Consider the following 17358-nt stretch of genomic DNA (forward strand, 5'->3'; position numbering starts at 1 on the left):
GTTGACTTTACTAAATCATTCAAAATAAACTGTTAAATGTACATGTGGGAAATCCTCAGGATTCTTCAAATTTCCCAGCACAAAATGTAATGATATCAAGCACATTAAATTAAGCATCTTGAACTATGAAAATGGATTACAATTATCACATCTTTGTTTCAACCTACAGAGTTTTTTCCGGGCTTTATATATAGCAGATGCTTCACAACTAAATCATGTCAGAAGGAGAAGAGTAAGTGGGGCACAGTACTATCTGACAGTTTGATGTCTTCAGCATCTAGAGTGCTTAGCAAATGAGATCTTAATAGGTAATATCAGTCTGCTCACAATGCCTCAACATCACATCGGAAGCAAGTCTTCCTTAATATAAATCCTTCTCAAAACTGGACTTTAAGGCCAATGGTAATAAACTCATCGCTCCAGTTTATCAAAGTAGTTTTAAGCTTCCTGTGACTGGATTGGACACTGAATAGAACAGTGTGATTCAAAAATCCTTTCTAGCAGTAGTACTTCATCCCTTCTTAAGCTCCACCCCACAGAAAACAGATGCAATAAACACCTTCCTGAAGTTCAAATCCCAAGCAAAACAAAATTACAACATTACTGACCAGATTCTTTATAAATGATTGGCAATTGTTCAAAATGCAAAAGATGGAATGAATCAACCAACAGATTGGGTTTTCAGTAGGTTTGCGGTGAGGGGTCTGAAGAAGAGTCTTCAAGTGCCTAACAACCCTTTTTGTGCTTTGAAAGACCTCGGATAAAGAGCAGAGAAATTACCTGGCTTATCTGTAGCTCTGAAGAACCCCCCTAGTACATTTCATTCCATGAACTCCCATCAACCACAGGAGTCATCTTCAGGACAAAGATCTGAAGCTACCCCACTTCAGGTATAAGCATTTAAAACAGGAACCAGCCCTTCACAGTATGCAGCACCTGCCAATTAAGTGGACAAACTGGTGAAACATACTTAAATCCACATGATAGCTTTGTCTTGCCTCACTCGATTCTTCTGCCATCTTTCAAAACCACAGATTTTACTTACAGTCCAAGACAGACAAATACCTCTCCCAGAAAAGTTCTAGTCCCTTCCCAAAAAAGCAGCAGCTAAGGAAGACTTGATTTGCAACACTGAAGTTCTAAGGGGAGGGATGCCTGGGAGAGATGCTCTCAGTTTTCTAATGACAGCATTGTCAAAAGAAAAAAGGAATACTAGAATGCAGACATCAGCCTTCCAGACACCTTCTTGATAGCTTACTGCTATCAAGATTTCTTCAGCTGAAAGCTTTTGGTGGGCAGGATGGAAGTCTACTGAGAGAGGATTTTCAAGGTGTGAAAAAGCAGAGTAATTACTTTGTTACAGCAAAATGACTCCAAGTCTAAATATTACAGAAAACATGTTTAAGCATTCCTAGATTTCCACCTAGTAAACAAGCCAATGGAGATCACTCCATCTCCTTACGAAGCTAAGGTGTTCACTATTAGCAGAACAACTTTGCCAGACTTATGTGAGGCCAAGTTTTGTCACACTGAACAGCAGTGGCACCATGAATCTCCATCACTGCCAAACTCTCCTGTATAAAGTTGGGAATACGTCTACATCTCTATACCAAAGACTAAATCCAAAAGCGGTAGGGTTGCCTCCAGTGGACCCAACATACACCTGGAATTTGACAGCCAGCGAACAAATGGATAGCACTGCAAACTTACAACACATGTCATCTTGGTTAGAATGGTCAATATAGGATTAATACAGGCACAGATAGAGGGTGTACTGTGCTATTCAGATTTTAGTGACAAGGAGTGTACCTTGCATGTGATGAAATTGCTCATGATGCAAAGGGAATGGTGTTCTGTCTTTCTCATCTCAGCCATTTACAGGACACCTTAGCTCCCTTAACACCAGGCACTGTAAGCCAGTGATTTACTTTTGTCAAGTCTGTCTACATGGTGGGATAACAGAAGACTACAAGAATGTAGTTCCTCCAAAAGAAAAGGCAACTGCACTCTCTCCTTTAAAGACTGAAAGATACTGGAAAAGCTGAACTGTTATCAAGTTCAACCACATAACACAGTTTTTAAAGAGATCAATAGTAAGTCTCCTTCACCCTGTACAACAACAAAATATCCAACATTCATGTGTTTTCTGAAAAATCCTGATAGGCCACCGCTTTTAAAATACTGGTTCTAGAACAGTAGCCCATGAGTTTTTTCAACATTGCAGCGGAACATTTCTTTCTTTGGTGGAAGGAAAAGCACATCATAGTATGAGACCTCAAAATGCAAAGAGACGGTATGTGTAGAAGGTGAATAAATAGGTGTGATGTTCATACTGCTTCTAAAACAAGGAAGGAATGCCTTTGTCCAGACCTAGGTCATTCCTCTCTGCAAGGTTCAGGAACACAGGCATGTTGAAAATACCATTAGGGAAGTTGTTTTTAGCACATAGAAAGTTATGTCTTTGCAACATTACAAGAAATGTTTGACCACAAAAAAGCCTTAATTTGAAGAGGATAAAGGAGATCGATATGAAAAATATTTTCACTTTATAGATATGCCTTAAGTACCATATATTTTCCCCTTTGTATCAATATTTTCCTTTGACTTTTTAACCAGATTACTTTATGGATCTAATTTTTCAATTGCTTAAATTTTTTTCCAGAGTTGCCAAATACTTGGCCAAGGACCAAAAATAGGATTATCTGTACATCTCATTATACAATGAGACAAAAAAAAAGTCAAGTAATCAATTGTACAAAGCTTTCACACTTCCTTCTCTACCCAGGTAAATAGGTTGGCCCCACTAAAATGCACAATACATGCACACCCTGGAAAGAAAGCTTCTAGCCCTCATCTCCTGAAAAGGTGAAAAACTATTTACTACTTCAATAGTAACCTTTTTCCCCCCATACTAACTAGTTGATTTTTTAGTTAGCAGTAGTTAAAAGCATGCTGGTAAGTTTATTGTCCTTTGATTAAACACACATATGATTCATATTAAAATTTAAATTGAATGTTTAAAATCTTATATGCTTCAGAAGCCAACATTTCAATTTTAGAAAACTTTCAGTGCCGTGTTCAGCATTTTACTCTCTCAAAACTTGTATCATTGGAGCCTGTCTGCCAGACACATACATCTGATTCATTCACATAATTACTAAAGTACCACATAAATCCTGCAACCAGAACTATATTAGGAATTACACAAGGGTGCAACTGACCTGGCTACAGATGCCATATACCAATAAGCTGGGGGACTGTGAGGAAAGGAAGAGAAAACAAAGAGGTGGTGCTTAGGAGAGGCATATAAAAGCTCCCTGATGAAATACAGTTTAATGATAATCTGAAAGTCACAGAAAACTCCAGCCCCATAAAATGCAAGGCTGGTACATGATTCGGCATGTGTGCGTGTGGATTGGTTTTAACTCATCGTAAGTGAAGCTGGTAATGCAAGGTCTATCCACTAGTCTGCAGCAGAAATTGAGCTGAAGTGCACAAAAGCAAGATCTTCACTGCAATGATATGCATGTGGAAGCCTCAACAGAAGCACAAAGAGCGAGCAAAGCGACCCTGAATTCCATTAGGTTTTTGCTTTTCTTTTTTTCTTTCTTTAAAAAAAAAAAAAAAACAAACAGAACATTTCAGACATATGCTTCCCCTTGAGATGGTAACAGGTGGGTTGAAAAGATTCCTCTGATCGGCTGCACACGGAGTTCTAGCAGCAAGTAGGGAAACTGGGAAATTTTGGATGAGCTTTACTATTTAGCAGCATTCTGGTGGTATCTGTGCCGCCAAACTTCATGTATCTTTTTGCACCATTTATGAGCGTTCCCACTTGGGTCCATCAGGTAATATGTCCTGTTTGGCTATAAGTGAACAACATTTTAATGAGTACTCCAAACACAGTTTAACCAAAAAGCAGTAATTATTCTGCACGTACCAATAAAATAACTATTCAGAATCAGTTCATAAACTTCCCAAAAGTTAAGTTCAATTACAGTTATGTAACACTATATATTACTGAATAACCATACATCTGGCATCTCAACTGACAATATATTGTTGGTACACTCCTTGTGATCCACTATATACAAAGAGGGCTAAATTTTAAGAGTCCTTCTTAAGAACTTCCTTCAAATCCCAAAATCCACTTCTAGTTTATTTACACACAAATAATAAAAGATACACTTGTATTTTTGTGGGAAATGCGTACGTCGGGGGGGGGGGTTGTTGGTTTTTGTTTTGGTTTGGTTTTTGGGGGGGTTGGGTTTTGTGGTTTTTTGTTTTTTGTTTTTTTTAAATTAAGGCTATCAACACTTGTATTTAAGGAATTATATTTTCTCCAGAAAAATTTGTTAACAACTTACAATAATTGTCCAAGGACATTAGTGCAACTTACAAAGAAATTAAAGTCACTTACTGTGTGAACAAAAAATGTCTTAAAATTCTTGGCTTCTGGCCGCAACTCTAAAGACCATGGAATTTCTCCTTTTAGAACTTTGTTGACAGGATCCACATAATACAGGTGGGGCCCTTCTGTGAGCAGCAATTGGCGCCGACGTGCAAACAATCCCTAACAAGAAAAGTAGAAGCAGCAATGCAAAAAAAGCATGAGGAAAAAAAAAATGTAAGTGTGTAGATCTCTGAATTTAACAACAGAGGTAGAATTAAAACAGCTCAGTGATAGAATTAAAACTGCTCACAAAACAGCATGTTTGTTTTTGGGGGGCTTTTTTTTTTTTGTTTTCCTTTTGCTTTACTTATTTGACCTCACTCCTTTTTTAGGGGGTTGCAGTACATTCCTACTACATGGCAAAACCCGAGTACTATTTTAAGAAAGCATCTTCAAGTTCTAACAAAACATAAAACACCTAGCTGTACAGAGTGAAGCAAAATCTATTTGTCAGAGATTCCAGCACAGAAATCAATACTCATGATTTTGTGGAGAAAATTAGGAACAAGCAGGTAGTAACTTAGATGAAAGAGAACCTACATTCCTGTAAAGCTGACACAGACTATTGTTGCTCATCTGTACCATGTAAAGTTAATACTTAAAGCTGTTCTAATGTCAGCTCTGCCTCTCTCAGGACAGAGGCACTAGTCGGATCCAGGAGAAACACCACAGTTAAGGACAATGTGGGCTTGTATTTTATTTTCTGATGTTTGTGGCTTGATCCACATGCAGACATGCATCAAGACAAAGCATTTAGTGGGCTCTACCAGACTGGGGGGGAGGAGGGGGAAAAAAAAGTCTTTTACTACAGTCTCCAAATGAAAGTATTAATAGCACATTTACTTTTAGCCTTTTCCAAAAATCAAAAGCACACCACTAAATTAAGAAAAAACAATCTATTCAGAAGAAAACACTACAGTTTAAAAAATAAACAATTTGACACTTACAAATAAGTTAAACAAGGAAGCTCTAAAACAGGTTCCTTATCTGTGCTGCAACTGTGCAAAAGTGTGACAGCTGAATCTTGTTACAGGGAATTAAGAAAAGTCCTTACCTTTCTTTTGTCCACTGGACCCATTTTTAGGATTAAGTTATTTTCTACAAACTGATGCCTTAAAATAAAAAAAAGAAGAAAAAATAACTATTACTCCAGAAGTAATTCTTCCACAGAAACAGCTTTTATTATTACCAAGCAATTTTCCATGTCTCTCCCTAGTGTCTCCTTTTCCGCCAAAGAGTCCTGAACAACTTTACTAGATGAGTTTTGGACTCTTCCTCATTTCAAGGCAAAGAGTTTTTTCTAAAATCTGAAGCGGGGGGAGGAAATCACAAATGAGAAACTCCTCTCAAAAGAGAAGAGAAATGCTAATAAGTACATGGTCTGGAGACATTTTGGTTAGATATCCACAGAATATTATCATTCAAAAAAACCCCAAAACTTATAGCAACTGTAAGAATGAAGGAACCTTTTCTAGTTCTAGGACTCTGTAGAGGGAAGACTTCTCAGCACTGGTATAGCATCATTTCTGCCTATCTTATAAACATACTCCGCAACAACTTCTAGACCTTGTAAATTTTAGAAACATAATATTAGGTTTTAGCTGCTATTGCTTTAAAAATAGAAGTCAAGAAAAATCTAGTTGCTAATTGTTTGCTTGAAGATATTAAGACTGACAAATATTAATTTGAATCAAACTAACTTATTTTTCTGGGTTCCCTACTGCTGTGCAAGTAACAGCTGAGCTATATTCAAAGATCTTACCAAGGATTTCCACCAGCTTGTTTTGCCAGAAGTAACCTCTTTTCATCTTCAGAAAACTGTAAGTCCAGCTCAAAGGAATTGTTGTCAAGATCATGAATATACTGTTCAATATTTCCTCCTGATGTCTGTGGTGTACTTGTGTCTGGGGCAGACAGTGAATGGGAAGAGGCAGAACCAGAAACTTGCATGCAACCAAACTGACTCAGGAGATTGTCATACTAAAGGAGGAAACAAAATGAAGTAAAGAAATTTCTTCGATTAAAAAGCTTATTTTGCACTAAACTGCAGCTTTTAATTTAAGCATGCTTTCGTTTATTATGCTTTTGGGCAAAAAGACAGCCTACTCGCTATAGATTAACAGGCACTTATCCAAAAAAGTAAGCTTGGTCAAAAGCAAGCCAACCAGTATTTTTTCCAAACACCCACTTTATCAGAAAAAAAATGCTGACTAGTTCAAATCTTAGCCAGCAATTTTATGTTAGATTCTTAATAATTAAGTCTTCATTAAAACAGAACTAATCAGTAGTTTCAATAAAAATATTTAATATGCAATAATTATGCTTTAACGAAAGTCTCAGGCAGCATCAGAGTTGAATATAGCAATAGACAAACATACATTTCCATAACAGTCTTCATCATCCTCTGACATAGCAGGTAAATACGCTGTAAGTTTTGGGGGTGTCTGAAGATGTAGGTTCTCCCACACAATGGATTCGAAGAAGGGGTGAGCCTTAAGAGGTCCATATCCTCCCATTTCTTCACAACCTAATCTGTTGGTAGCATCTAGAACCTGAGCAAATTAAAATTAAGTTAACATGCATATAATAATAACAAGGAAGGGGTGAGCACCGTTCACATTTGCACAGCAGCATGCGAAAACGTAAAACTATTTGGTCTCGCTGCCCTAAGCATACTTATCTAGAATATAAGGAGACTGCTTGTAATACAAGATGTTATTTGTCAGTATGTCTAGTCAGCAACATTTTGTATTAGACCAGCTCACAGATCTAGAGAAAGGAGCACTTCTTTGGGTCCACACAATTTTTTGGCTTTGTTTCTTCACAAAGACAGAAAGAAAACGAAGTAAACATACAGAGAAGGCCTGATGGAGCACAGCTCATTTAAGTATAGCCCAGCATCACATTCTAATGATGCAAGAAGCTTTGGAAGCTACAGTGGGTATCAAACATCAACCTCTCAAGCATCCTAAAATCGCAGAGTTCTCAGGATGTTGACGCAACCTGGACCTTACCATTCAGCAGGCACTGGCTTGGCCATAGAGCTGGCCTGGACACAGGAACATGCTGCTAGGCCTTTTACAATAGTTGCACTCATCATCATCCATAAACATAAGACACAGTTTCCTCCTCACTCCCTGCCCCATGCTAATATGCTAAACTATTCTTCAAAAAGCTTATACCACCCAAAATGTTCTCTGCATATTCATTTTAGTGTCATGGCTATATCTCACTGATAAGACAGAACTATTTTTTTCTTCCTATCAGTCAAACATTCACATGCAGAGTAATTCTTTGGCTGATACTATTGAGACATGCATTAAGTGTGAGGTAAGTGCATGCTAAAATGCAAAATAAGTTGATTTACATTGTAATGAATATATCTCCCCGCGATGTATAGAACACTGTTTTCAACTAAACAATTCATTATACAACTCAACAAGAATTAATCTGAGTACTATGTAAACCTAAGTATTTGAATCTTAACTTCTTAATGCACAGTATTTAGAACCATTTGCTTCCATTTCACTGAGAGACATTCCTTGTCCACGCTTTAGAATTCAGATTTTTAAAAAATAATAATCTAAGTGCTGTTTAATAATGGATGTTGATTTTCAAGACACTCCCCTACGCAGTCAATAATGCTCACAGTTGTTCTTATTGTAAGGTTTGCAATAGAGCGTATAGAAACTTTAGGAAAAAAGAACTACATAAGCTGAATGTTTCCAATGTCATCAAATCATTTAACAGCAGCAAATATTTACCAATAGCTTTTCAACAAGGTCTTTTGCCTTGGGAAAAAATTTTTCTGGAAAGTCATATTCCAACTTTATTATCTTCTGGAATATAAGATATTCATTTCTGCAAAAGAGAAAAATATTAGCTCTTGTTATTAGTTCTCCATGGTTCTTTCACCGTAACAGTGCATAACCTGGACAAATAATAAACGGGAGACCTACAAGTTAAGTCACATTCCCATAAATCTTTCTAGGGTAAACGGGTACAGTCTTCCAAGTATCTGTGATCCTGTAAGCACCAGATACTTGAATAACATCAAGAAAAGTTCAAATGGCTCAATACCGAGGTGCCTCATACCCTCTTCATGTAGGCATAGTTACCTTTATGGTATAAATTACATGTGAAATCCTAGGATAAATTAAGGAATCTCTCTCAGGAACTCTAGTTATAGCTAAGCCTCTTCATGACATCAGAAAGGACACATAAAAGCAGGCATGACATTAACACCAACACTGCACCATGAAAAGTTGTACTTCAGAACTGGTAGTAAGGTAAAAGCCAAAACCAAGTCAATATATTATGATCCACATGTAAAGAATTAGCTTAAATCTCTTACCCAGCTCTAAATGGAGGCAATCCAGCTACAAGCTGATATATTATACATCCCAGAGCCCAGAGGTCAGAGCTTCAAAAGAAAGAGAAAAAAAAACATATAGCATGTTTGCCTATAAGAAGTCTTTAAACTGTAATTTAAAAAAATTCTTAAGCTTCTGCTAGTTAGAACATAGCACAAACACATCAGACAAACCTGCCTAGCACAATTTCCACACTATTTTCACTTCACTCCTTGACAGAAGAGTAGGCTAGCAACACAACTTTCGGGGGAAAAAAAAAGCCAAAAACAGTAACCATTGCACAACAACTTACTACAAGCACATGTACAAGACAGCTGAATTCTCAGTCAAAATAATCAATGGGTATGTAAAGAGACTAAAAAGAATACTTATTATCCACTACCACAATTCAAAGATGCATCCAACCTAATGCAATGTATGCTCTTTCAGAATTAAAATCCTTTCTTCTAAATATTTTATCCAAAAAAAAATAAGTCACAATACAGCTTTTTCACTTAAAGCTTTTCTTAAGACACACACAAAAAGCCAGGCTATATGGTACATGAGTGAGGGAAGGTCTTAAGTTTTAGTGTGTTGGCCTGAGAGTATTTTTAACTTATTCTACCTCGAGGTAAACTATACATAGATTTGATTAAAGCTTAGAAATCCTCCTGGAAGACTAAAATACTAACAAAGACTCAAAACTACTCAAATTAAGAGTTTTCTATAAAGATGAAGCATTATGTAACTTCTAAAAGGAGATGATAGCCTGATGAAGTCTTTCCATTAGCCAAACCAGTCAAAACCTCTTTACTAGAAGCAAAAGTGGAAAGTCTAACAGTATTTCTATCATTTCAAGAAACGCTAGCACAAATTACCACAGTTATTCACATAAGAGATCTCTTTTCTCTATGATTTGTCAGTGATTACTTTGATTATTCTTCCATCATTTTTGTAATAAAACAGATATACAACAGTCTGTAGGTTACCATCAAGAACCAATTTAAAAGAGATAAGAAATTTCTTAAGGGTATCACTCATACCAGGTACAGAGATGAGCTTTAAACCATTGCAAACCCCAAGCAGAGCTTAGCAAAGATAACTGCAAGTTGATCTAAATACAAGTCAAAAAGCTGTAGCCTTTCCCCTAACTGACAGAATGCGACATTCTGTTGCTTTTACAGCAGGAATTACCATATTAGAGTAAGCTTATATAAAGCACAATTAAAATAATTATCTTATTTGGATAACAGAAAAAGTTTTTCTGATTTATTTATGGGTAAGAGAAATCCAGCCTCACATTACACACCTTCTCCTGACTACACCTAATCCTGTCTGTAGAACTCCAGAAGGCAGGTGAACTGAGGAAACCAGCACTCAGACAAGAAGCAATACTTGTTAAGAAAAAAATATTTCAAACTCTCTTAAAAAAAAAAAAAATCATTATACTCAAGTATCTTGTTTCTTTGAAATACTAAGCTCACTTGCTTGCTTTATTTATCCCCTCCCTCCCATTTGACAGTATCCTGACAGAGTCAGTAAAGTTCTGAAATACAATAGAGTCCTCACCTTTTACAGGCAGATTTCTCTGTCAGCAGTTCTGGAGAAACATACTGTGCTGTTCCTACAAATGAGTTTGCCCGTGCTGGTAAGAAAATTGAAAGAAATAAGCAAATACGTACTTACAGAGAAGCCAACCTCCCCCTTCCCCCCCCGCCCTCACCCAATTACAAAAACCCCAAAGGCAATCTATTGCAAGTTATGTAATGCTACAAAGAACCCATGGGAAATTCATTTCTCTACCCATCCACAAAACCTGCTTGGAAGAGACAAATCAATTAATCTCAGTGATATCTGTTTGGTTCAAGAAGCTAGGCATTTAGGCGCTTTGTTAGGTATAAAATCTACCAACACAAGCTTACTACATTCAAGTGAAAAATTAAGTTTATCAAATTCAGTTCAGCTTAGTGCTTTTTTCAGGCATTGCTTGCAGCATCATTGATTCACAGGTTAATACTAAGCAACTAATGACACAAGAATTCCATAACCTTCACATTTGAGCAACTTTGATAGTCACTCTGGTTAAATACATAAGCAGAGTAAAAACTTACTGTTTCAGCTGAGCCACAGTAACTATTTGTTTGTATTCTTGTCTTGCAAATGAAAAGTAATTTGAAGTAGTTTAACTTGCCACTACATTTGGTGACCTAGCTGGCTATACCACTACACCAAATGTTACCTCTTCTGACAATCTAAGCAGTGACAGTCAAAACTGTTTCAAGATCTCTCAGTGATTTTGTTAGATAAGAGGTAATGATATTTGAAGGTTATAATTTGGCAAATACAACATACGTACACTTTCAAAGGACCACTTGCTATAGTTATCTGTGTCACATAATTAAGTAAATAATGGCATACCTTGTCTGCTATCTGCAGATAATACTTTTGCTGTTCCAAAGTCTGTTATTTGAATGTGCATATCTTCATTTAGCAAGATGTTCTCTGGCTTAAGGTCCCTGGAGAAGGCAGATTTTTATATTTAAACAGCACATAAATGAAAGTTGCAAAATGGTCCAGTGACTTATGTACATAATGCTATCATAAATGATGCAGACATTCTATAAACATTGTTGTGTCAACTTTCCTCTAACTTGTAGTTGTCAACGTGCAGACTGCTAACAGATTTTGAAGAGCCCATTAACATTTTTTCTAAAAAGACCTGAAGTAATGAATAATCTCAAAACTAAGCTATTGTGCATCTTACTTGTTCAACAAAAATGAAAAATAAAACCAACCAACCTTCACTCCCAAGCCTTAATTTAAATAACATCTGACAGATTGCTATGGCAGTAAGATCTTCCAGGCCTGTTGACTCAGTGCAAAACTCCAGTTAGTCAAACAATGGCAACCCCCCGCCCCCAGCTAAATGTCCAGAACACATAAGAACTGTAAACCACCTCCAATCTTTAAGAATGGCATGTTTACATTTGTCACATACAAATCCATGTATAATTTGTATTTCAAATGTATGCGTACCATTTGTATGGACACTGCCTCTGATTCTGAATAAAACCAGACCTCACAGTATCACACACACACAATATATAGCAATATAGAGTTAGATGTCAAGAGGTTCATTAGCAACAACATAAAAAATAGCATTGGGTTACACTGTTATGGTATTATTTACTTTGCACCAAGTTTCCTCAGCTGACAAGAAAAGACAACATACTTTCCTGCTAAGAAGCATCTTCAGATGCTTATAAAGAAATCTAGAAGCATGGGAGTTGTTTTGGTTGACTGGTAAGAAAAATCAGTGCAAATTCAAAGCTGTTTCCATCAACCACTGTGCAGCATTATTTTCCTCAGATTACAGCCCCCTATTATTGAAAAGCATGGGTTGTGCAGTTGTACAGTTTAAAGTCCGTGGACTAGCACAGAGAGCAATTGGAATGAAGTAATTATGACACAGAAGCCATAAAAATCCTGTTCATTTTCCTGTAACTGTTCTCAGAGAGAAGGAGAAAGTACATGAATGGAATGGACCTTGTTGAACAGTTCTGTGTGGGTTTTTTAACATACACATATATATGTATATATATTGTACTCTATACACTCATATACATACAGTTTATATATCATATACCTATATTATACATTAATATAATATTATGGATCTAGGATATAGCTATATATCTAGATACATAGAGGTATATCTGTAGTAACTTTTCCAGAGTAGCCTGGCATCTTATAGTGGTTCTATCTCATGTCATATTTCTTTAGGCAGCAGAAAATCCCAAGAGCTTTCAGGCACTGCTAGAGCTATGGACTTATAATTAAATAAACTTTATACTAAGTTCTCTAATTGCACAATTTCACTGTTTTCTTTTGAGCTTCTCATAGTCGCCTTCATATGACAACAAATATAAAGCAGCTCTTTTATAACACAAGATTTCCAATATAGGCTTAGTAATACTGACAATCATGCTATATTCATTTTATAAGCATTCTCCCAGCCTAATACATGGGCTATATAATCAAAGTGAAACTGGGAGTTCTTGAACTTTTTTCCCCCTGTAGAAAATTTTATGCTTTTAGTACTCTCCACATCCAGCCCCCTTAGATTCTATTCCCAATTATTTCACAGAAAAGTATTAGGAAAATACTTTGTCCTTTTAAATATCACTGAAAGACATAATAATGCTACCAGAATCATAATCAGCCAGCTTTTTCCCAACTAGCATCTACTGTTCCATGAACAGCTGCTTGGGAACCTACAGACACAATAGATTTCTTACCCAAAATGAAGTTCTGCAGCTCAGATTTCTCACACTTACAGCTTTAATTTGTTTAATAAACGTGAATGACAAAACATGCTTATCCAGACAATATAATTACATCAAGAACAACTGCGAAGGTCCTATTAAAAACTTTGCTAAATTTCACCATTTACCTAGTTATTGTTCAGCTTTGTGGAAATTGTTCACTCAGTGAAAACTGACATACATTCATTTTACTTTTCTTGATGACACGCTGCACACTAATTCACACACCAGAAGAATTCTATTTACTTTTAGTACATAACACCACAGGAAAAAAAAAAAATGTAGTTAAACAAAAACTCAGTTTCTGTTTTCAGACCAACTGATCAAGCTTAAAAGACAAGCGTTTGGTAATGTTAATTCTAGGCCAAAAAGTTTTCTTACTTTTTCCCCGCTAGAACAGTTTGTCTAATAACAGAGATTGGCTCTCCTCCTAAAGTTTTCTTTGTTTAGCTCCCTATGTTAACAAGAGTACTAACACTAATGCAATGCTATTATGCTCTCATTAGCTTTCCACAAAATCCACGTTTGCTTTAGACTTCACAAAGAACATCTCTAGAAAAAACACCTTGTGCATAATCAAATGCATGTCGGTCTCAACTTTGTATTACCTGTGAATTATTCCTTTCCCATGCAAATACTCCAGGGCTGATACAATTTCAGCAGTGTAGAACCTTGTACAGGTCTCATCAAATGAGCCAATTTTGCGTATATACTTTAGCAGCTCTCCATTTTTGGCATAGCTAAGCCCAAAATCTGAATGTAAGTACAGTTAAGGTCTATCACTAAACCATTCTAAAACAAAAATCCCCACACCTCACTCCAAAGACAAGAATAATACTAAAAATACATGAACAACGGGGAAGAAGTGAAGTTGGTTAATTTGAAACTTGACATGGTAGCAACCCAGAACAATTTCTTAAATATATTAACAACCTAGGACACAGGTCCCAATTTCTTAGCATAGCAAAGACTACATAAAGGGTTAAATTTCTAGTTTTTCCAGACAGTCACCTGAATAATTCATTTAAACTGTATACATAATTGCCCTCAAAAAGAGAACTATTTACAGTCATAACTAGCATTCAACCTAAGTTTAAAACTGCCCCATCATCTGGAAAGTTCCAAAGTAAGCCCAGTGTTCAATAAGCAAATGTTTACATTACAAAAGATTGCCCCTGTAAGTTCTGTTAGTGCATGCGTGTACGTATGTATATACACACACACGATATTGGGCCTGTTAGGACTGCTAGTAGCCTCTGTGACAAACACAACTACTTACTGACCCCAGAAATAGACTGATCTATCCTTTTACCCTTGGCACAGCCAATTTGAAGCAGGAAGTTTAGGAGGAAATTCTCATGATTAACATTTTCTTCACAAGAACAAAAAAAAAGCCCGACTGCAAACCAATGAGCTTTCAAGATGAAACTGCACTTTGCAAATACTGCTAGAGAGAGAACTTGGGAAACAGTGTCCCAAACAGAAGAGTTTCAGCTTTCTATCATTCAGGTTATTCTGTAAGCACTTTTACACACGAAAAATTTTAATAGAGCTAATTGTTCAAATAAGAAATATTAGTAAATATAGCTGGCTACCCCTATTTTAAACACAGGAATTGTAGTGTTTTACTGTATATATCAGAAATAAAACATTTCTAAAACATTTCTCATACACCCCTCTTTTTTTTTTTTTAATTATTTTAAACTTAGATTGTTGCAAGTCGCCCTTCAGCATTTACCACGTGGACAACATAAGTTATTGTTTTATTTATCTCCCTTGTCCCACAAGTCACCCACTCTTCTCTTTGAGGGGGCACACTCATTCCATTTGCTTAATTTCTATTAAAGGCATGACTGCAAAAATTGCATCGCAAACATTAAGATATTTTAAATACCTCAAGTTATTTTCATCATTCCTGTCAGGCAATGTTTCAAAGGAACCAAAACTGGAGATTGTTACTTTTAAGAAAGTGTTACAGCGAGTTTTAAAATGCAAAGGATACATAGCTTTTCATCATCCTGAAAGGTGAAGTAGAGTTTCACAAAAAAAGGGTGATCCAGGCGGGACATTACATCTCTCTCTCGTGTCACATACGGCACCTTGTTTTCTTTTATGATATGACGTTTTTCTAGAATTTTAACTTAATTAAAAAAAGACAGAGTGAAAATGGAGGAGGTACAACCAAATGAAGTTCATCTAAGTAATCTGTTTTGGGGTTTTTTTTCGTTAGATAAAATTATCGAAAACCCACTAATTCTGTCTTTTGAACAGGTGTTTTGTAACAGGACTACATTGATATTGTATTTTTAAGAAGTTTATGTTGAAGGAGTCAATACTTACTGGCATATTCTCTAGAACTTGCCAATTCTCGAGCCAAGACAACCTGTTGCCAGAGGAGAGAAAGTATATTGTAACCATTCATTAAAGACATACACTAACATTGATTTTGATCTTCCAGTAGGTATTTAGAATATTGATTGTCCAAAATAAGCTATCACAACTGCAATCAGCAAAATATTTAAGCATGTGTTCATATTATGCTGGCTTCAGCAAGACCTCTGCAGAAATTCAGTTCAGCATAACAAAGCTTGTTTTGCTAAAAGACTTAACACATTTGACTTGGTAATCACTGATTTACATTTTTTTTTTTCAGAAGAATTCTGAAGATTGTAACATAAGTCACAGTAAATTGCCAAATCTTCTTAAGGGGGGGGGAAGCAACAAGTGAGCTGAAGAATATTTATAAAAATCTAACTGTCACAGTGCTTTTTCTTAACATAAATAGCAAAGATTGAAAGATAAATTTTATCTGAAAGATCAAAAGTAAGAAGTCAGACAGAGCTTTCAACTATTTACAGTTTGTTAGGAAAAAGATTTAAAGAAAGGGCATGAGAGATTTCCAATTAGTAGAAGCAAGGGATAAAGTTTCAGGCAAGCAGTTCTACATTTTTAAAGAGAAAAGCTTTTGGAGGAACACAAATTAAAGCTCATCTTCAAGAAAGAACTTCTATAAAAGGCAACTTTTAAGACAACCTGAAAAGTCCTCTTGCATGAATCTGAGCAATAACCTTGTAACAGTAGATGACTACAGTTCGTGTTTTTCTCATTTTAAGTTTCTATCCACTCCAATACCTTGCTAGAATCTCAACGTTATACTATTTTTTTTTTTAAATCACTGCACCAGGCTTACCTCTAATCCACTTCTCATTATGTTCTAACTCCTTGCAAAATCAATTATAACAGAGTACTCCAAAATATGATTACATACACCAGATACTAAATGTTATGCATTTAGGAAAAAGAACTTCTAAATAAGGCACTTTTTCAGGTGAAAGAAGCGCATGCAGTTGCAAGGCAAGAAATGTAGTTAAACGTCTCAAACTGGAGGACGGTGAGATAAGAGCAGCAGAGAACCCTCAAAAGAGGCTACAAAGCAGAAATAATTGCCAACATAATTGGCAGACATCAGGGCCAAGCCCAACTCTAAACTTGAAAAAATACTTCAGACTGCCAGAGATTAAGTCTGCATTTAAGAACTGGTTTTGGTCAGACACTCACACTTCCTTAGAGCTCCTCCTCTTTTTAAGAGAAGCCTCATTTATAGGTGGAGACAAAACCCAGGAGGGGGAAAAAACGTACCAGCCGTATAGAAGGAGGTAAGCAAGACAACATGCCTACCCAAATATGAGAATTATAATTCTGCCACCACATAACAGATATTATTCTGAGAGGAGCTTGAAGCTGTCTACAAAGCAAGTAGATTTTCATTACTTTAAAAGAGCAGAGCAAGAACTAGAAGGCCCTGCATTTGCGTATCTGTTAATATCAAGCATGGGTCCAAGACCAGTTACAGCTGCAGAAGAAGGTCCCACAAAATTGCAGAATGCTCTGAAAAAAAAATCTCCTGAGACCAGATCATGTGCTTCTCTGCTGAATTTGAAATACAGCACTGGCACCCAGATAGAGTTGGTGGTAGCTTAATAGAAGTCCAAGAAAACAGAATATATTATGACCCTGAGTAAGTTTGTTTATTTATTTATTTTTATTTTTAATCTGAAGCTGTCGTTGGAGGCATGGTAATATGAAGGCCCCTGCTTTTTGAGGTGAACACTTTTCAGTCAGAATATTGGTGAAGACCTTGGGGGATACAATCAGATCTCTGAATCTACAACCATGTTTAATAAGAACAAAGCGTATGCTTTTTAACAAGATGTTTTGATAACCATGT

General features: G+C 36.3%; 1 protein-coding gene across 1 annotated transcript in view; it reads right to left on the minus strand.

Annotated features, from left to right (window-relative positions):
• Window positions 1-3636: 3636 nt before the first annotated feature.
• The window catches only part of PDPK1 (3-phosphoinositide dependent protein kinase 1), a 30461-nt gene continuing 16739 nt past the window's right edge, over window positions 3637-17358 (minus strand). The window contains exons 3-14 of the mRNA XM_050905672.1: window positions 15471-15513; window positions 15133-15270; window positions 13739-13883; window positions 11224-11321; window positions 10375-10450; window positions 8808-8876; window positions 8218-8314; window positions 6832-7005; window positions 6216-6433; window positions 5508-5565; window positions 4421-4573; window positions 3637-3866 (exon numbers count right to left, since the gene is read on the minus strand). Of these exons, the coding sequence (XP_050761629.1) occupies window positions 3759-3866; window positions 4421-4573; window positions 5508-5565; window positions 6216-6433; window positions 6832-7005; window positions 8218-8314; window positions 8808-8876; window positions 10375-10450; window positions 11224-11321; window positions 13739-13883; window positions 15133-15270; window positions 15471-15513 (1377 nt within the window). The 3' untranslated portion in view covers window positions 3637-3758. The remainder of the gene's footprint in view (window positions 3867-4420; window positions 4574-5507; window positions 5566-6215; window positions 6434-6831; window positions 7006-8217; window positions 8315-8807; window positions 8877-10374; window positions 10451-11223; window positions 11322-13738; window positions 13884-15132; window positions 15271-15470; window positions 15514-17358) is intronic.

This window comes from Gymnogyps californianus, chromosome 15 (assembly GCF_018139145.2).
Source record: "Gymnogyps californianus isolate 813 chromosome 15, ASM1813914v2, whole genome shotgun sequence".
Classification (NCBI taxonomy): Eukaryota; Metazoa; Chordata; class Aves; order Accipitriformes; family Cathartidae; genus Gymnogyps; species Gymnogyps californianus.